The sequence below is a fragment of the Zonotrichia leucophrys genome, chromosome 2 (genome assembly GCF_028769735.1).
Source record: "Zonotrichia leucophrys gambelii isolate GWCS_2022_RI chromosome 2, RI_Zleu_2.0, whole genome shotgun sequence".
Classification (NCBI taxonomy): domain Eukaryota; kingdom Metazoa; phylum Chordata; class Aves; order Passeriformes; family Passerellidae; genus Zonotrichia; species Zonotrichia leucophrys.
The window spans coordinates 80,972,050-80,993,585 of NC_088171.1; the positions used below are offsets into that span (position 1 = coordinate 80,972,050).

Below are 21,536 nucleotides of genomic sequence, written 5' to 3' on the forward strand. Positions count from 1 at the left end.
AGTCTTGTGGCTGTTTTGCTGCAGACATTTACACCCCTGAAGGACATCTGGTTTCTCCAGAAATCCACGTGGCAGGCGGCATGCATCCCATGAAAACTGCCAAAAGGACAGCAGCAAAGATGGAGGAGGCAGAGATGTTCAGCAGGGTCTCAGTGCAGTGATCGACCTTCGGCATTATCTCTGGTAGAACCAGCTGAAGGGCTTCTGCATGCAAAGTGCAGACATGCATCTAGCCTTTAAAGCACATGTTAGAATGTGAATCAGCAGGTTATGGTCAGCCAAAGAGCCCTGGGAATTCTTCAGTCTGTAGTTTTTACAATAACTGGTGGTGTAAAGTGTGAATATCTGTAGTCTCGCTGTGTGGGAGACAACCAGAATATGCGGTGCTGTTGAGAATGGAGTAAAATCAATATTAGAAGTAACAGGAGATCAAATAGCTGCCTGTGGAATTGAGATATACAAGAGAGGCAACAAGGGTAGTACAAGAACAATAGTATTTAAACACACTGGTACTTTTGAGTCTAGAATCTGTGCTTGCAAACTAGCTAAAATGTCCTTTAGTTCAGAACATTAAAAAGCGTGAGTCTGTGTTGGGTTGGGGTGGGACTGGGAATGCAGGGGTGTGACAAAAGCAACATCTAGCTGACCATCAAAGTGTAGGTAGTTAAACCAAAATGAGGAGAGATTGGAAAAGCTTGGCAAACAAGGCAGATGCAGAGATTTACAAGATATGGCAAAGGACAATGAAAACTTCACAGTTATGACCCAAAGGTTCGAGGAGATGCAGCTCAAGAAAAATTATTAGTCATGTAATAGAAGGAAGAGGGTGTAGCCCTGAGAAAATGAGTTGAACACAAGAAAAGTAATCAGCCATAGGGAGGCAGGAAACATAAGAAATGGAAAAGTTATGTTTCTGGGAGCAGAAAGAGAAGCTGGTAACTGGGTGAAAATGCTGTTTCAGGAAAGAAAATCTGTGAAGGGTCTGAGAAAGCATATTGCTGAAAAGCAGTGATTGCACTGCACCCAGTTGTGATTTCCTGTGGCATGTTCAGGTTCAAAATACCAAAATGCTTCTCTTTTGTCTTTGTGGAATGCTAATAGTTTCTATACATGCTGCTCTTTCATCCTTGTTATGGATATTCTCTTTGTCACTCCTTGTTCTCCTCATACCTTTTGCAAAATATAGAACCAACATCTATAATATTTTTCAAAAGATAAAAGCTTCTATATTGGTTACCCTTTTACATACTTGATTCTTTTACAAGCAAATCTCAGCTGACATTGCCACACAGTTGTTGGTGTTCTACATGTTTTCATCGCTCTGTGGTAGTTCAAGGGTTTCTTCCCTAAAACTGTAAAAGATTACTATTCCTGCTCCCTGTAGGGCTTTATATGCTACACTGCTGATGGCTGAATTTCTTCTTGATAAAAAAGATTTTAAGAAAGAAAACCAATGACTGACACATCACATATAATGCATCTGGGAAGATACTGTTCCTCTTTGTTGTGGTCCATACCAAATACCAATCTTATGTCTGGAAATCTTGCTGCTTGTCATCAGAGATGGTAAAAACCTGAAAGTGTGTATCACTTATCTGAAGTGAAGAGGGAATCTGAGACCTCCACCTGATTCTTTGTTCAGTCTCAGCAGCCATCAGCAGAGTGCACCTGGATCCTTGGGGGCACAGGAGGGCATGTGTTTAATGGTTTTTATTCTTTCTTTATTCTCAAATAATAATGTATCTCTACAGATGCTTAAAATTTAAAATAAAAAAAAACTGCAAGGAAATTATATCTGGTATTGTTCTCTAGCTAAAAGTACTCATTATCCCAACTTAATTGGCAAGTTATGCCTAATGTGGAGCAGCTAAAAGAGTGGCTTCCAGCCCATAAGGCTTGAGCTGCTTACTGAAACCAGTTTAAGTTAACTCATCACTCTTTCCTTTATCAATGATTGAGCTGAGGTGATAGGTTTTTTTGGATATGGATAATTGCAGTACTATAGTCAATTCCCATTATGTAGTGCAATATGCAATTATTTTGAAGTGACAGAGGTTACAAATGTTTGTGCATGTCACTAACATAAATAAAAGAACCTGAGTACCTAATCAACATTTTTGGTCAAACATTGAGAATGATATCTAGGTGCCTAGAGATAAGCATTAAACTTTAAAGACCAAAGGGTATCTAATTTTGTTTACATGTGCTTTTCCAGAAGCCTGTATGTCTTCCATAGGTCTACTAACTGTGCAGGTATCTCAAGTATCCAAGGGAATTTGAAACCACATTGCCTCCATCTATTTGGACACATAAATTTCCCCGTGTGTTTACCTGAAAATGGTTTGATCTTTTTTTACACTTCCATCCCAGAGTGATCCAGAATCGTTCATTCTCTGACACTTCCTAGAAGTGGTGGGGCTCATGCTATTTGGGGCATGCTTTTCAGTCCTACTGCTCCAGGGTTTTTCCACTTTCTTCTTCCAGTAACGATTCATGCACAGTGGTCCTAGGAATAAGAAACAGATGTGTTGTGATGAGCAGCATCACAGACGTGAGCCAGCACAGGCCAGGCCATGTGGGTTTGACAGTGGACATTACCTTGGAGTGTCACAAACCTGCTCTGTCCACAGCTGAAGTCATGTCAAATGAGGGGCCCCAGAGAGAGGGAAGAGAGCATTGCTGTATGCAAACTTGCAGTCCCTCACATGCAGGGTACCCTGCAGCAGGCACTGCCACAGACTCTGTCTTACAGAGTCAGGTGGAAAGCAAAGTCACTTGGTGGTAGTTGCAGTGGAAAGCCTGTCTGGAGACAGTCATGTCATTTAGTGGTGAGTGAGAGGGCATTAAACTCTGTGCTGGCTTATGACCCTTATTTCAGGTTGTGCTGCTCTGTCTTCTTTTTGAACCTTCTTTCAAAAGGTTACAAACCTTTATAAACCAACATTGCTTCATAAGGTGGATTTTTTCTTACTCTTTGCTCACCTTTCCTGCTGCTCCCCAAAGTCTGAGGAGTAATCATTTACTCAGTGGGTCAAGTGTCTCTCAACCTCAGTACTGCAGTCGTTTTTGCTTTCAAAGATACAGGTTTATGTCTCCTTCCATCTGCTGCCTTTACTCCTGGCTCAGCAGCTCTGGCATTACCCTGCTTCATCTTTTTGGGCTTGCTTCCATCTCTGCCCCCCCAAAAAGCATGTGTTTGGCTCTAAGACCCAGTATGACAGCATTTCTTATCTCTTAGCCTATTTTGTCTTTAAAATTCAGGGAAGTTTACTCCCTTGAGTCTTTCACTGGTGATAGAAAATCTCCTTGTGCAAACTAACACACCTTTACCCTCCAGAATGTCATGAGGTTGACTGCTGCTCTGATGCCTACACTATAACTTAACTTGTATTGTCCAAGACCAGAGTCTGCTACATATTGCAATAAGCATAATCATTCTTTCTTTTATGGGCTCTTGCACTTCAGTATGTACTAGAAAATTTCCAGTGTTCAGAGTACACACAGGCCTCCTCTGGAACACTGACAGCTGGACTCTGAGGGAGTTCCAGGTGCTCCACAGGTGCCAGTAGTGGTAATATATTACATTTAGAACAGCAGTATCTGACTGGGAAAGCATTGTGCAGGAATGAATCATCAAATATAGCTGTGTTTTTGCCACTGCTGACATGTGACAAATGCACTCTCATTTATTAGACTACCAGTTGAATAATACACTGACTTAAGACCAAAATCGGTTCCATAAAAATTAAGTTGACACTTTTGGCATATTTCTTAAGTAATGATTGAAAGTAATAATAAAAGCTCTCCCAGTCATATTCCTTCCATAAGTTTGTGAAACACTGAAGCTGAGTAGTATTAAAAACACAGGGGTGGTGAAAGTGCCCAAAACCACGTAAGTCTGAGTGCATATGTTATCATGAAGAGAAGAAAATTCAGATATATTGTGACATACAGGCACCAGTACTTCTGGGATAGGATATCTGTGCCTTTACAACAAAGTATGGTGTCATTTTGCCATTTTTATATTAGCTAGCTACATTATATTAATTAATGGATATCTTTGGAGGAGAGGAATAGTGAACAATTACTTTTATTGAAAAAGATCTATCTCTAGGACAGGGGTCTGTGTTGCAATTAATATCTGTTTGGGGTGTCTTGTTTCTTTAATAGGTCAATTTTCCTAATCTTGTACTCTCATACTAGCAACCATGTCACAACTATTAAATACATTTGCCAATGTGTCAAAGACATTATTCAGAAATGAGTGAAAATGGAAGTGGTTTCAACAATGTTACAGCAGCAGCGAATTTGTCTCAAGGCAATAGTAGGAAAGTGTTTCCAGAAGTAGAACCTTATCTGTGAAGATTTTGCTCTGGTTTAATCTACCAGAAGAATAGTTTGCTGTGCTGTTTTGTTTGGCTCTGAAGGCAGAATCATTCCTAGGACAGTTTTTTGATCCTCTGATGTGAAAATTTTCCTGAATTAAGTAATGGAGGCAGGTATTAAGGTGCTGAGGCTTTTATCATGCAAAGGAAAAGACATAAAATCTTCATTGTTGAAATAATAAGCAGATTCTATCCTCTTACAGTCAAAGACTTAGTGGATGGCGCTAGATGAATCACCTTCTTAATATGAAAATGATGGATGTCTTATCTTAGAAAAATAACTTTTAAATGTATAGTATCAGAAAAATGCTCTTCCAAGCACCCACAAGATAACCCCTTTCCTATTATGTCTATTTTATGTCTTTCTTCCTTCCTTTAAGAGTAAAATTGGACAAATAAATACGTTTTCTTTTTTCCTTGTTGAGCTGTTGGCTATGTTTAATCATATTATGTAAATCCTCTTTAAAAGCTTCAAATCAGTTTTGGGTCTTACAGTGTGTAATGTTGTTCAAATACAAAAAATAAATTTAAAAAATCAATTTGTTTGTAGATTAAAGTAGTTCTGCATGGACCCTAATGAAAATTAACAAGGCTATTTAATTTCAATATAATCCTCACATTTCTTCCCAGCATCCCCATCAGTTCTCACTTCTTCCATTCAGGGAGGCTTCTTGTATTGCAAGCTGAATTGCTCTGCTCTCCTACTAGTGGTGCTAGATAATAGTGGTGCTAGATAACATTTTGCTGGCATTCCAACACTGGTTTCCATTACACATTTCAGTCTGCTTCCAGAAGAGGCTCTTAACACAGGGAAACAAAATTCTAAGTGCAGATGCTCTGCAGAATGTAACACACACCAGTGCGGAAGTCAGGGATCGCAGTTGTGTTGGGCTGGTGCAACAATACCTGTAGGAGGACTTCACATTCACACCACTGTAGAGCAAGGTTTTTTCTATAGCTGGTGGTAGAAAGCATGACTCTTCTTCATGTCTGCAGTAAAGAAGTAGAGAATAACTAAGATAAGAGAAATTAACCAATAACTAACGGGGTTTTTTTCTGTGCATGTCCTACAGTGATTTATTAACTATATGAATAGTTTTAGAAAAACTTCTTGCAATATAAAGAATTATTTTATATATACTTGACTTTCAAATACCATTTTAATTCTGTATTAAAGCAAATTCCCTGCTTTTTCAGTACATTTTCACATAGCTAACACAGTGTTTGAAGTACTTAAACCACAGAAAATGGGCTAACAGTTACACTCCTTAATAGGTTCTAAGACCAACGTAAACAGTGACTTGGATCAACTCTGTAGCTCAGCCACTCCCTCCTTCTTCCAGCTGGTGTGCCACCTGTGTTTGGTGAACCTCTGGAAGGACATTTTGGTGTCCTTGACCATGATGCCTGCTGGATTGCGGTACCCACATGGGGGAGCAGCTTTGTTGGAAGCAGCAGTTCTGCCTTTTGCTGCCTCCTGGGGACAGGGCAGGGAGAGGAGGGAGGCGTGCATCCCCAACAGGCAGCTCCTGGCAGGGGGACTGGCTTTGGCATTACAGCTTCTGGTAGGGAGGTCTCCAAACTGGGCACCAGCTTGCACAGCTGCCACAGATGAAATACAGTCACTAGATTTTAGATCTACAAAATGTGAGTCTTCTGGTACTTGCTATCCAAAGGCTAAATTTGATGCAATTCTTGGGGGAGAAAGAATGGGAAAGCAATTTAAAAACCCTACCAAACCCACTCAGAATATATTTTACTTTAAATATGCTTCTGATTAAGAATTGAGTGGTATTATTGGGCTAGAATTACTACAACTGCTCAGAATAAGGAATGCTGTACTATCCCACTGTTACACATTATGTATAAAAAGCCTGTTTTATTGTTTTGAAGTATTTAATACTGACTTATTCTTCTCATGCCTTACTGAAGGGTGTGCACAGCTGAAATGTTAGAACTGCTGAGCATTGGCATTTCCAGAATGCTTATAACCTGCTTGATTGTGTCTGTTAAATTTTTCCAACTGAGCTTTCTCTGATAGCTCCAAAGCCTTTATTTGTTTTAAGAACCGTCTTGCATGTCTAGGCATGTGTACTGATGTGAATACTACTGCCTGGAATGCTAGACCAGTTCCAGGAAAGAAATCTGCTTGGGGCAGCCATCCAGATTTCCTTACATCCACTGTTCTGGGATGTAATCTTCGGCTGCTAATGAAATTATCATCATGAACTGATTCCACTAGAGCTCTGAGGTGCTGAGATGCTCTCTTGCAATTTAAGTGAGGTCCAGAAAGAAAAAGGAATATTGGTCTAGTCTGGGTGTGTGCGCAGAGTAAAGCAGAAAAGTCTCACTGATCTGATTTATCTACTTGTACTTACTCCCAACCAGCGGCAGACACTGCACTAGAGGAGAAAAAGCTACATCAAATGATAGTTTATTTTTTGAAACACCAGCTTAATTTGATATGTGTTGCAAACTGAAGTACTCGCTGTAAGTGATAATACAGCTATTAATGTGTTCATGTTCCACAGAACTGACAGATGCAGGTGAAAATAGCATTTCAGACTTTCCTGCAGTTTGTTTCATAAATGTGTGGGGAAAAGGAAGATTTTCAGTTTGCTCAAACAAATCATTTCTGAAAGAGAAAGAAGTGCTAACAACTGTTCTACATCCGATATTAATAATATTGCTTAAAATCATTACAGTGCAAGTAAATTAAATATTAAGTTCAAAGAAATAAAAATGTTTGAGGACAGGATTTGTATTTGTATTGCAGCACACTGGAAAGATTCAAATCCTACTGTACACATTTTGTACACAGTCTAATGCTTTTTATAATCAGGAATGTTTTTACATAATATAGACTGAGTGTTTTCTGACACTTCGCATTACCACAAAAACCTGTTTGATAATCTTTAACCATTCAGTACAGAGATTTTTTTTATGTGTATTATGAATATTCTGTTCAAATGACTGATTGTAGTTCCACCATATCAGGCAAAACTGTGAGAAATAAAAATTATTCAATGTCTGATAGTTAAAAGATGTGATTTTCCTCTTGCCTCTGCTTTCAAATATGGATACAAAGAACTGAATTTATGAATTCAGAAATAAGATTTTTAATAAGTATGCATAAACACTAAGTGTAAACATTTTTAAGTTATCAAAAAAATCTGATTAAATTACCATATTATATACAATAATCATACCTGATCATTCACAAAATGTAATGTAGATTAGATTACTAATTATGTTTACATTTCCCAATTTTCCTGTCCTTTTCATCCTGCATGATACACTCATGGTGATTGCTGTATGCAAATTCTTAGCACATCTGCACTGGAGGTGATTCAGAGTTGTTTCACTGACCTCAGTAATAATTTCATCAGGCCTTCACCTTCTCTGATCTTCTCTTTATCACATTGAAGGATTGAGCAGTCACCATAATAGCAATCTCCTAGAACTGATGTGAGGCTTCTGGTGTATCTGTGCTGCTAATCCTGCCAGATAGATAGATAGATAGATAAATTCTCAGAAGCTGATTTTTTGTTATTTTCACAAGCACTGCATGACTTTTAGGTGCAATTTTGAAAAAGAAATCTGTTTATTTAAGCATGAAAAAAATTATAATAATCTTAGAATCACTTAGGTTGAAAAGATCATCAAGCCCAAACATAATATACAGAATTTCTTTTTATTTAAATGTTTGATGTGACCATTCAAAAATTCTTTTCATTTGAGGAGATTTTAAGTTGTGGAGGTTAGTGTTTTATTCAGGAAATCCTTGCAAAATGCCAGATTGGAATAAATGTTAGAAAGACTCCTTTTTTGGCCAGTACCGTGCATACAACTAAGGATGTGTGAAAAAGATGGCATCCTCTTGAGCAATACAGTCTAAGAAACACCACTAAACCCATTTAAATTGTTGCATGTAGATTAGAATTAGGGGAGAAGTCTTCAGAGAAGACCTTTTCACAAATAACAACATGACTGGGTTTGCATTCACTGCTGTGGTTTTAACAGTTGATGCACATTCACTTTGTGGTAACCAGCTGTGAGATGTTTGGTGAGGACTTGCCAAGTTCTGTGAATTGTGGTATTCAGATTATCTTTGTGCATATACTTGGTCTTACCGTCACAGTTCTGTTCTCTTACGGCTGTGATGTGGCCATATCCGAAGCCTCTGATGCAATATGGAAGTATTAACAGAGTCTGTAATGTGTGAAATGCTTGAACATGCAGTCATGTAAATATCACTTGCTCCAAATTAACATCAGTATCCAATTAAATTACCTGCAATGATGCAAATGGTGCTGTTAGTCTTGCGTGTTTTCCCTGTACTGCTCCCTCACCCTTTATTGCTGTATCTTCTCAATTGTCCCTTCGTTTTCTTCCAACAAAGGCAAGTATGCCATGAGGGATCTGGTCCACCGACTGCCAGGCGCTAACAACAGCAACAGCTCAGCGAGCAAGGCCATGTCTGATGACACCGTGACTGCCATTTGCTGCACTCTGCACGAAGTCATCACTAAAAACATGGAGAATGCCAAGGCCTTACGGGACGCAGGCGGCATTGAGAAACTGGTTGGCATATCTAAGAGTAAAGGAGACAAGTATGTTTTGCAAATAACCTTGCACCTTTTTAACCTCTCCAGCAGTTATTACTAGTCCTGAAAGTGTTTGCTTTCTCTGTGCAATTGCAAGTTGAATCCTTTAGTTTCAACAGATACCATGTGGCCTAGTGCAAAGGGTGACAAGAAACAGACAATGCCAATACCAAAATTCTCCCTCTGCTTTGGTTTATTTTTGATGTGCCATCCTCAGTGCAGGGAGGGCAGTCCATGTGCATTTTAAGGAAAAGTAATTATCTACAGTAACCCCTACCTCTAAGAAATCGCAGAAGATCCAAATAAACATTAGGGATCAGCGTGGTTGGATTGCACCCTGCACAAGGCGTGACATGCAGGTGGAGGGGTCCTTTGAAAGGAAGGACCTCACCACAGTTCTGGTACTGCTTCTCTTGATCTAGGAGTGAAGAATGTAAAGTCACTGTCCCTCTTCACAGCACCCTTTTCCATGCCACAGCTTGGTAGTAGATCCTTGGATTTTCTGACTGGTTGCTTCTGAGAGAGCCTTTAGGCTGCTTTGCAAGGCAAAAAAATGTCTTGCACACAACTGTGACATTTTCAGAACAGCTACAGTTTCATCTTGTCTGTTTGGCTATGTACACACTCTCTTCATGAAGAGTTCACTCTTTATCCTTCTTTTGCCTAAAACAGATAGCCTGGTTCTCATATTTGTCAAGCTGATGAAGTATAGTGCAATGGGACTATGGCAGTTTGAAAGCAAAAAGCCTTCACTGTAGTGTACAAAACCCATCAGTCCACCTACATGGAGCTGTCATCACACAGCCTACTGCAGCATCAGAGCTCTTAAAGAGCCCCACAAAGCCAGGCCACAACATGAAGGAAAGATTTATGCACCCTACATTTGGTATGAGAACTTATGCTCGCCTCTGTGATCAGAGCATTGCCAATATAATTTAATCACATTTCTTTTCCTCTATTGTCACCCTTTTCCTTTCATACCAAATTCATTATTGAAACATTCTTGCATTCAAATTGTAAGGGGTAAAAAGTAGTGTGACCAAGTATGTGATTCCAGCTGTGGGACCTCCCCATGTTCTGCCAATTTATTTATATTTGCAGTTTGTTATTACTGAATCTACCTAAATTTTTTATTTCTATTTTCTAGATCAAATGTACTGACATTGCAAGCAGGTTCATATCCATTTCTCTTAAATTGAATGTGTATTTCCTCCGAATAATGCATCTGTCTACCTGTTCATTATCTGGTAAAGAATGCTAATACCTGTTGAGTCTGGAATTTTTGAAGTATCATGGGCAGTTTTAGGAGGATAGAAGGGCATAATTCCTTGTCTGAATACATCTCATAACTGTGAAAGACATCTATTTCTAATTAACCTAGAGCAGAGTAATTCCCAAATGCCTTTCCAAGACATGATACGTATCCCTCCCCTCAAGTACTTTGACTTGCAGTCCTGTATTATTATTTTTACAGGTTACACAGTTCTAGAACAAGAAAACCTGTCAACACACAGTGCTGCAAATGCCCATCTTAAGTAAAAGTTCCATTTTTCAGCTTTCAGAACTGTCAGTACTGTGTGCTGTTGGTTTGGTTTGGTTTGGTTTGGTTTCTTACAGGTAATTCATTGTTTGAAAACCGAAATTGCCAGTTGTTGGACTGATAGAAAAATCTGACATGCTCACTTTAATACAGTAAATCACTTCTGTATGAAGTAATTTTGTCCAGTATGAAGCAACTGCTTCTGAATGTGCAGGATACTGAACTGGCCATGCATCCTGGTATGGATCAGTGCCAGTAGTGTGAAGCTGTCCCTGATAGCATTTGGAATATGCCCAGGGCTTCAACAGTCCCTCTGTATGAACACAGGAGAGAACTGGTGTTCATAAGGTTATTTATGTTGTCCAAGCCCATATCAGCTTCACGTAGCTCCTGTCTCTCCTCAGTACTCATGGAGTGGTTGGCACAGTTAATTTCTTGGTTACTCCATGCTTATCAGCACCCCACTAGCCAATACAGCTGGAAGTATAATAAAAACAATTATGCTTGAAAGGGCTTATCCAAACCCCGTTTACTCACCAATTACCCACCTACTGCTCTACTCTGGGTGAGAAATGGAATAGAAGTGGGAAAAAACCACCAAATAAATTACTAGGGAATTGTTGTATTAATGAATTAGTTGTGTCATAACAGCGCTTTACCAGCTTGCACGTCAGCCTACCAGTGATTCTTCTCAGAAGTCACAGAATGAACCAAAGCCTGGCCTCTGCCCAAACCAGCAGTTGCTGGTCTTCTGTTTTCTCTTTGGTGTTTCAAACCTTTTCTGAGTAAAACATAAATCACCTCAATCACTCCCCCAGACTCCATCAATCCTCACTCTGGGCTTTGGCCTTTGCAAGGTTTTCTAGCAATCTGCTGTTTTATATGTATTTTTGATCCTGCACAGTGTATGCTTCCTTAATGGGCTGGGTTATCTTCCTGGTCCTTTTCTATTTGACCCCTTTTTGGTTTTGGGGGCTTTTTTTAGATTTTTTAATTACCTATTCCACCAGGATTATATGACACTAGATGATTGTAACAATATTTTAGATCATCTTTCAAAACTTCTCTGAAGAGAAATACCATGTGAAGTTACATGGTTTTCAACACCACCTTGTATTCCTGTCATTAAAAGATAATGGTGTGAGCAAAATCCTAGTCCACATTTGGATTCCTAATGAAATTTATCATAACTTTTTGTAATCAGTTGTATTTCTGCATCTTGGCTCTGCATTTCAAAACCAGTGCTTATCACCCATCTGGAGTTTCTTTTGGCCACTGGTGAGAGGAGCTAAATGAGTTGAGCAGACTGTCCTGAGCTAGAGTTCAGCAGCTTTCAAAGAAAGAAATTCTGCTGTCTCGTTGTCCTTTATGCCAAAAGTTGTAGAATATCTTAGATATACATAATGCCAGTTGGGTCCTCATCAATTTTGCCAATTGTTACCTCCTGTTCCTCTTACTATGCTCTTAGCAGAAATCCCTGTGTACTGAGATGCAAAAGTTTTTCCCCCCTCACTGATTGATTAATACTATAGAGATAAGATATCTTGCCCTTGCCTAAAAACACCTTGGTCTCCACAATGCCAGGCAAAGATCTTACAGTATACTTGAAACACGCTTCATTTGTGAGAAATGGAAAAGTTTAAATCTGTAGCAATGCATCTGAAAACTGGAATGAATGGTGTCCTTTATTTAACAGTCTCTTTCTCACTCTTTTTTTCTCTCTCTCTCCCTTTTTAAATGTACGTGTGTAACAGGCATTCGCCTAAAGTGGTGAAAGCAGCATCTCAGGTCCTCAATAGTATGTGGCAGTACAGAGACCTGAGAAGTCTCTACAAGAAGGTAAGGCTTGGGTTTTTTCTAGATTTATCATCTTTCATACTGTTATCCAAATTTGGGGGCTGAGAGACTTTAGACCGAAATATTTGTTTACATGACTGGAAATTCACTTGGAGTTTAAAGTTTCAGATACTTGGCGTTCTTTTTTTTCCCTTAACTTCTACTTTTAACATTAAAATGCCCTTTGAAAATGTGTGTGGTGGTAAAAAGTGGATGTGAATTTGATTTTGAAATAAATTCATACAAAAGGTGCTGGATCTGACAGCCCTAGAGAGTGAAATCCTCTGTTCATTGAACAAACATATGTAAGGTCTCCTACTAGAACAGTCTTTCTTACGCCTCCTCGTGTTTCTGAGGAGATTAGCAGATTTCCAGCCCTTCAGCTCCCAGATTTCCTCATGAGATTGTAAACAAGAGTATCTGAAGGAGAGGTGCTTAGGGACCAGCTCCATATGGAGCTGGGCAGAAACCTGTAGCTTTGTTTCTAATCAGCCAGCAGACAGTGGCATCATATACTTGGTTTTCAGCCTGTTAAGTCCATAGTACCGTGCCATTCCCACAGGCCTGCTAACCTCTTGGAAATGAATTGCAGTAGAGTAATATAACCCTGGGAAACAACATTCCTTATAGCTTTTTTAATGTAAGTGTCTACTTAGTAAATGGAAACATTTACAGTAATTCTTGCTGAATATTTCCAAACTGAATTATGTTCCGTGTGAGTATCAGCCTGCAGATTTAGTTCTTCTGTGTCTTCTTGCTTGGAATGCCACATCTTATGTAAGTGATACTTGTATTTGGAATCCCATCAGAGAAAGCTAAGACTTCATGTGGCATCTTCAGTTCAGGCCCTAGTTAAGGCTGAGTCATAAGGATTGTGAAGTAGGGAAGATTCACAGTCTGTGGCCTGTGTTGTACGTATTCTGCGCAAGAAAATAGCTTAGTTACATGAAATGTATGCAGCAGATCTCAAGCTGGCAGAAGCTGACCTTCTGTGTGAAATGCTGTTCTTTTGCATGCCTCAGCCCTGCTTGTGTCAAGTCTGAGGAGTGAGGAAGATGATTGTTGAGTCTCTCCCATTGTTCACTTCCAGTATTTTCAGTCATCCTTGGCAGCCCTAGGGATACCATATGTGAAGATGTTCCAAGTCACAAGCTGGTCCTCAACTGTCCCATTAAGAGGTGGGAATGAACATGAGCAGGCTTTTCTTGATCCAAGGCAGTAACACACTGCAAGTGTGCATAGCCTGACTTCTGTGCTTGTGGGTGGCTGCACTGTAGAGGCTGAGCTGTTCTGCGCCATAATCACTTAGAGGTTCTTACAATATCTGGCTCATATCCAACCTTCTGTCTGTATATATGTGCCGTGATGGAAAAGCAGTTTCTGGGGTTGCTCTATGCAGGAGGTAATAATGTTTGTGCTGTGTTGCTGCTGAGTTTACTGCTACCTAAGGGACACTGCTGGCTGCTGGTGTGACTGCTGGTGATGGACTTACATGCTAAGCATGCTCAGGTGCTAAGTACCTTACATGCTTACAACAGCATTTTTCATGGCCGCAAATGCATACTTGTGATATGGAAAATAGGACAGGCTAGCTTTAGAGGTAGCTTCCCAACACTCATGGCAGACAGGTCATCTATACTATCAGGAAGAGAATTGTATTAGTATCTATATTACTTAACTCCTACACAAAATCTTGAAATGAAGATCAGTCTCTGCTACATATTTGTATATTAATTACATGCTATTATATGTGCTGTTAAGCCTTGTATAAATATGGTTTCTTTTAATAAAAACGTTCAGAAAGTTAATTTCAAATACTCCTTTTTGTTGAAATACATACAATAATTTTCATAAAATCATAATATTTATTAAACTTGCATGTAATAGGCTGACTCAGGCTGTCGGTCTGAGTTTAACCATTGTTTTGAAGGCAGTGGCAATGGTTTAATGATAGGAAAATTAGAGAAGTTTGCATTCGACTAATAGTCCACTACTTATGTAATATAAAGATACTGGATTATTGCAATCTTTGTTTTGTCCCATTAAAATGTATATGTAGCAGTAAAAATGAATGAACACAGAGTGTAATGAGATCAGCACTTGCAGTATCTTGCACTTGCACAGCCTTTTTTTAAAGTGCAGGTAAATCCCATTGCATAACCATCAGCAATTTGCTCCCATATACCAAAGTATCTATACAATTGCTTTCAAAGAATTGGCCAACAGTGACACAACTTTGTATTGTAATACAAGGAAATTGCAAGCATCCCATTATAGTTAAGTGAAAGCAGCAACACTTATCTTCTGTTTGAGAAACAATATAACCAAATAGTTTGAATTGTGGTATATTTTAGAGCTACATGTTCACATGTTCAATAAAGTAAGAAGTTGTAAAATGAATAGAAGTATTATTATTTGTATTAATGGGCAAAGAAGGCAGTACGTGTTTACTGCTGATACAGTAGCAGTCAGTATATTTAGTCCAAGTATGACTGGATCACCAAAACATGAAAATCTCTTTCATTTTTCTAATTTTGCTCAACATTGCGAGGAACATCCTACAGCCAGCAGAAGATAAACTGCACTGACAAAAATCCACAGTTGGGGATTGGTGTGGATGCTCTTGAGGTCCACAATATCTTATGTACTGTGTTTGCAAAGCTGTGCCACAACCTGTACCCTGCACTTGCAGGTTCTGTCCAGTGTCCGGTGATTTCCAGGTCATGGAAGCTGTGTTGTGGCTTTACTGGGACACACAGACTCTTTAGGCTGGACTGGCATGGAAAAGACATAGAAAGTAAACAACCTTCAGATCTATGAGTGAGGCAGTAGTCCTAGAAAGTCCTCTGTAGGCTTGTGCTTTGAGGAAAAAAAAATCAACTTTGCTCCCTGACGTGGTTAAGTTGGCACTATCCTAACACAGTACAGCAAGGAAAAATTGAAAAAATGCATAAATATTCTTGGTCCTAAAACTATAGAGAAAAAAAAAAAAAAGGAGGCTTAACAGACAAAGAGGAAGCAATTAATTTAGTCTTGAAATGAAGGAGTTGCCAGCCACCCCAAAAGTTGCAGGTCCTTCATCATGCAAGAGCTCATCGGAAATACTGCTTAATTTACAAGCAATAGCTGGTACAGAAATCTAGTCTGAAAAAGTCCACCAAGAGGAAAACAATGTTCAGGTTTAGTCACATATAGACAGTGATTAGATTATTTAGTGTGATTAATTTCTAGAAAGATGATGACATTTTTCATTGGTATAGGAAATATGGTCTCCCAAAGACAATATCATCATTTTCAAACTTTGTTTTCTACAAACAAGACATATATTCATAAATGATCATTTATCTTTGTTTTCATGAGTTTGATCCAAATTATTTAAAATCTGATTTTCACACATCCTTTATGGTCCCATGGCCCAAAGCCCCATGGGTGGATCAGTGCCTCAACACATCGGATAAACAAGGTACAGAAGGTATCCCACAGCTTGTTCCTATGATTCAGACTCCTGGTACGCCCCTCCTCTTCAAGTGTCTTGGTAACCTGTATTATAGAGTTAGCAGCAGAAATAAGTGCTGCTTACAGCATCCAGAAAGAGAGATCCTGTCCTATTTATGCTTAGCCTCTTAAGAGCTGCTACATAGCTTCTTTAAAGGCACCTATTTTTGACTCAGTATCACTGTCCCTGCTCCAGTCTCTAGGGTGTTCACTGGTTGAATGTTTGGGGACAGCTGAGAAAATACAGGTGTGTCTATAAGAGAGCAAATTTCCATTAGCTGGTAAATTCTTTTCTATGTCAGTATTCAAGAAAATAACCAACTACTGTTAAATACAGATAGCTTGTTAAATTACATGAGGAAATTTGAGCAAAAGGGTTGTGCTGAATGAGCTTAACATGAAAGAAAATTTATTAGCTAAAAACAAGCTTCAATTAGCATTAAATGTGTGTAGTATTAAAGAGCTGCAGGAACTGTCAGGAAGAATATGTTTTCTGTTAATTGGTTTGCTTTGCCTAACCACTCAGGCTCCAACAAAATATGTTTACATTCTATCATTATGTTTACACTTATTCTGTCTTCCAGTGTATAAGTAGAGGTCATGATGAATTTGTAGAAAATATTTTTCTTTCCCATTTATTGTGGTAGGTTTCTGTTCTGCACGGAATATTAGAAATTATTGTCCCATTCACCTGCCATCTGAATAAAAATGGCACCCAATGTTGAAAACCAGGGATGCTGTTCAGGGCAGTCATGCTTCAGTTTGTACTGTGCCATTTACAGCAGGGATACTTTTGTGATAGGCATTTAATGGAGTCACTCTGAAGATGGCCTTGTCTGTCATTGGTTAGAAAAAATACATACAATTGCCTGAAGTCTTCTTAGCAGTTAAGGCCATGTGGATATAGAAAAATACTTGCTTTTCATGTGACTTTCAGAATAAGAAGAAGATGGCTTTTATGGGAAGTCCTTTATGAATAAATGCTCCATGAAAATTGGCAGCATTAAAATTCAAAATCTTAGTCTCAAGGACTTTTAGAATCTAAAGTCTTTTCTTAAATAAAATATACCTACTCACCTTTTAAAAATGTTAATTACAACGTCCAATCATGTAAACCTGGGACACATCATTTGGATTTTCTTCTGGTAAGGTTATTATCATCAGTCAGACATCCCCCAAAAGGAAGCTGGTTTAGGTTAAATTTATCTAGTGAAAAGGTCTGTGCAGAACTTAAACCTTACATTAAAGATCTAAATTCTAAATCCAGAGCATAATAATTCCTCAAAAATAGTGGCTTGACTTGAAGGAACTATTCATGTGTTCAGATTATTCATGAGCATATGTACTTTGCAGTGCTGATCTTTCAGCGGGGCTTAATTTATTTCTGTACAATTGGCAAAAGCTTTTTCAGATTAATATGTCACCCTCTTAGAGAAAGGATGAATTAATTTAAGATAAACCCCCCTCTGTAATATGAACTAAAGTATCATTATAGAGAAGGCATTGTCTAGAGCCCATTTTTATATTAACTATGAAAATGCAAGTACCTGATTAATAAATGATTGACTGATTGATTGATTTATGGCAGTGGGCGTCCCCAAGCTTCAGTGTGACTGATGACAGAGGATTTTCACCAACCCACGACTCTGGGTCATGGCACGCTCAGCATACTCTCTCCCAGAGCCAAGAAACCAGAATCTATTCCCCAACCCAGGTATTCTGGCTGTCAGCTGACCAATCTTGAATTGTTGTGTTTCATGCATACTGAGATTTGTACCCAAAGCAGTTCTTCAGGAGACCTTTGAATCAAAAGTAACAAAGCCTGACTGGAGAATATGTTCTTAAGTTGCACAGTGTAATTCACTGAACCCTGTGGGTTCTAGATGGAAAGTGCCTCACTTCACTTAGCAGAGTACCTGCAAGGACGGTGTGCAGAGCTCTGCTCTCTCTGAGGACAGCACGCAGCAATGAGAGGGACAAGTGCATTAAATACACTTCCTGACAATCCTCCTAGCATTTCTCTGATCTCTTTCCTGATTGTCTCAACCTTTCACTGAGAAAGGAGGCTGATAAGCACTGTGTTGCAACAGCATTTTAAATTTATCAAGCACATTGCTTTGTTTTCTGCCACAACAACATCTCTTAACAAAAAAAGCAATGGCTGAACGTTTCAATAAGGGGATCCCAGGTAAACTGGTAAAATGGCACATCTATAGAAAAATCAGTGTGTCCAAGAGTCAATGAGATTCTTAAAATGCTAATTTTACAATCTTTATTAAGAGTGATAATGTATGTTTCCTTCAGACAGAATTATAGATGAGAATTAGCTGGACTGGCCTTTTTTTTAAATTTTTTTCTTCCATAATAAAATACTACTTTGTGGCATTATGGCAAAACCAAATCACCTTCTGCATTTGCACAACATCCTAGTAAGTCCATGAATGATTGTATTTATGTCTGTGCATTATGCATGTATGTATATATATACATATACATTTATTTATTTATTTATTTTCATATATATATATACACACATATATAGACATATATAGACAGTCATACATATATGTCTGTATATTATCTCTGCTAAAATATTTAAAGGAAGTTGGAATTTATGTGTTTTTCCTGGCCCCACAGAACATAGTAACTATGCTATTTCTTTCATCTTTTTGGTTTTTTGTACTGAGTTTGCCTGGAAAAGAGAAGACATCAGAGAAGACCTCATTTAAATATTCCAGACATAAATATCTTTCAAGGTTAGGGTAAATCCTTTTCATCTTTAACTAACAGGAATATAGTTAAAACACCCAGCATTTGATCATCTGATATATTACAGTACTTTCTTTTGTTAATTAGGAACTAGGCAAAGTCCTAATTTCACTTTAAATAAAGGAAATGTGAAAATTTTTTGCCAAAGTAAAATACTCTCAGGCCTTTTTAAATTATCAGCTGATTAATTGTAGTAGAAAGAGATTCTATAACCAATATAGCAAAAGAGTTATAGTCTACAAATTTATACTTTTGGTTTTTTCTTTCTTAAGGAACATGTGATTTGCCTTTAGTTGAGCATTTTAAATGTGGCTTTTTATCAACTGGCAGTATTGCAAATTACTGAATCCTGAAATTGTCACTGGATTCATTACTAGAGAAAATGTTAGCATTAGTGATTTGTGTGTGTGCATTCTTAATTCTACATTTTATGTTGAATATTACTTTCCAATGTTCATGTCAGATAGGATTGCCTATCCCAATGCACGCAAATAGATGAAGAATTTCATCATTAAAGCAAAGGCATATTTTGTATTCTGCAGCAAACTAACAGGTAGTTGCTGCAGAGCAAAGTATAATATGATAATCTTTTCACATTATTTCTTAGAGACACGAGAACCTCTTCAGTGAGCAATGATATGAGAGTCTAGAATTTCATTTTTACCTTGATGTTACTTTTTCAACATAATTTTCCCTAGGCAGCATCACCATATAAACTCACCATTTAAATTACTTCCTCTTTTGATTGCATAAACCTTCCCAGGGATTGTTTTTTTAAGAATCATTCAAACCTTTGGCAAGAAAATTTTAGCATTTCTGACTTTTTGATTGCCAATTGCCTGCTTGAATAGCACCCTATTTGTCTTCACAATAGGAATTTACATATCATGAGAAAAATCATGAATCGTAAAGGGGAAATTGTGCAAATAAATTGAACTGACATATAGAGGCAAACTCTTTGGCTTATGTAGAAGTAGTCAGGAGTATTCACACAGGAAAAAAGTGATGTAAAAACCACTCCTGAATTTTTAAAAATAGAGAAAGAAAAATTTCATCATTTGTCAAAACATGTATTGTTTTCACCTATCTGTGCTACCATTCAAAATCTTTTGGCTACTTTTTTAAGAACAATTTTAAAAAGGCAAAAACATTAGAAAATGCTAAGTCAAACTAAATGTTGTTTTGATTTCCTTTTAATGCTCATAATTATCATTTCACTAGTGGCATCGAGTGAATATGTTCTGATTTCCTTGCCTTTTCATCATCTCAATTTTTTTTTGTAGTGCTTCTAATTTTGAGATTATTAACTATTTCAAACAGTACTAGAAAGATAGCAAGGAATTACTATTATAAAAATATACTTTGCATGGCCTAGAGAGGATAAAAAACATTTTGCAATGCAAACTGTTCATGTTCTTACCTATATCACAATGGCAACACATGGAGAAGTATCAAATTATTTGTTTCAACATCAGTTGTTGGAAGGAGATGTTCTCAAATGATTTATCCTTATGGATTCCATAATTTACTGCATATTAATAATCATAATTTATTTTAATAATTTTTCATTTTACATAGTCAAATTTTTAGGATGCCCTCAACAAAGATGTTTTTACTATGAAGTATCACCTACCATTCCTTTGGTTATGTTTCAGCATTTACATGTTTCTCTCTAAAACATTTTCCATGTCTATGATGATATTGAAAATATTAGCAGCAATCTAAAATAGTCTGGGCTGAACTGAAAATTCAATACCAGCCATCATTTTTCATGAAAACAGGCCTGCCCTTACTTGTACTATTTCAATAATAAATGAGATATTTTTAAAAAATCAGGTATGACAACTGAGCAGAATTGGAGCAAAACTAATTGATTTTTTTTTTTTTTTTGCAAATACTTGTGTGTCTGTTGGACAACGTATCTGTGTGTTTGGTGGTAAATACCTCTCTGCACATACATGTACATGTATGCACAAATGGGCTGTGTGGATGTAAAACTTGAACACAACCACAGGGTAGATTTAGAGGACACTGCCTTTAAGTATGGTGCCCACAATTCCCACAGGTTGGATATTGTTTAAAGGTTCTTCACCCAGAGCGTGGCTGAGCACTGGAACAGGCTCCCCAGGGAGGTGGTCACAGCACCAGCCTGCAGAGTTCAAGAAGGGTTTGGACAATGCTCTCAGGAACATGGTGTTGACCTTTGGGGTGTCTTGTGCAGGAGCAAGAGTTGGACTTGATGATTCTGACAGGTCCCTTCTAATTCAGGAGATTCTGTGATTCTATGTCCAAACAAAGTGACCTTGGGAATGTGTAAAGAAATAAACCTTAATGGTTCTAATTGTGTGCTTAGAAAGTATCTACAGCTGCAGTTGACTGTTGCTTTTCCCCTGAGGGTGCTATGGGCATGATAGTCCTTCCCTCTAGCATTGAGCATTGTAGCACGCAATAATTCAACAACCAAATTTCACAGGAATTCTTCCAGATAATCACTAAGGAGAGCATGGAAGCTGGCACCATTCTCATTCAAAATCTACTAGAGTCAAGAGGTGCTAAACAAATGATTAAAGAATCAAAGCTTATCCATACAATCCTCTAGGATGCACCATATATATGTGACACTGAAGCATCCTCAGCATTGATGCTGGGTCTCATGGTAAGCTCTGGCTGATTCATAAGGCAGTGATGAGGTATTGTTCACTTAAAAACTCAAGCCCACTCTAAGGTTGCTAAGTACAGATTTAGAAGAGAGAAATTTAATCTCATACTTGTGTAAAGTCTGTCCCCAAAGTACTCCACCCTTTGAATTTTTCTGAAGAAAAGAAAATTTAAAATGCAGCCCAGGAGTCAGTATTTTTAAGCTAAAGTCTTCTTTCTGAAGGGAGTTGTATAACTGAAGTTTCT

The 21,536-nt window shown here is 38.1% G+C and overlaps 1 protein-coding gene across 4 annotated transcripts in view; it reads left to right on the forward strand.

Annotated features, from left to right (window-relative positions):
- Positions 1 to 21,536, forward strand: part of CTNND2 (catenin delta 2) — a 641,466-nt gene that overhangs the window by 596,436 nt on the left and 23,494 nt on the right. For 3 of the 4 annotated variants that reach the window (XM_064705500.1, XM_064705503.1, XM_064705502.1), the window contains 3 exons: positions 8,788 to 8,998; positions 12,287 to 12,371; positions 17,452 to 17,577. In XM_064705500.1, the coding sequence (XP_064561570.1) occupies positions 8,788 to 8,998; positions 12,287 to 12,371; positions 17,452 to 17,577 (422 nt within the window). The remainder of the gene's footprint in view (positions 1 to 8,787; positions 8,999 to 12,286; positions 12,372 to 17,451; positions 17,578 to 21,536) is intronic. The other variant, XM_064705501.1, reaches the window with a different exon arrangement.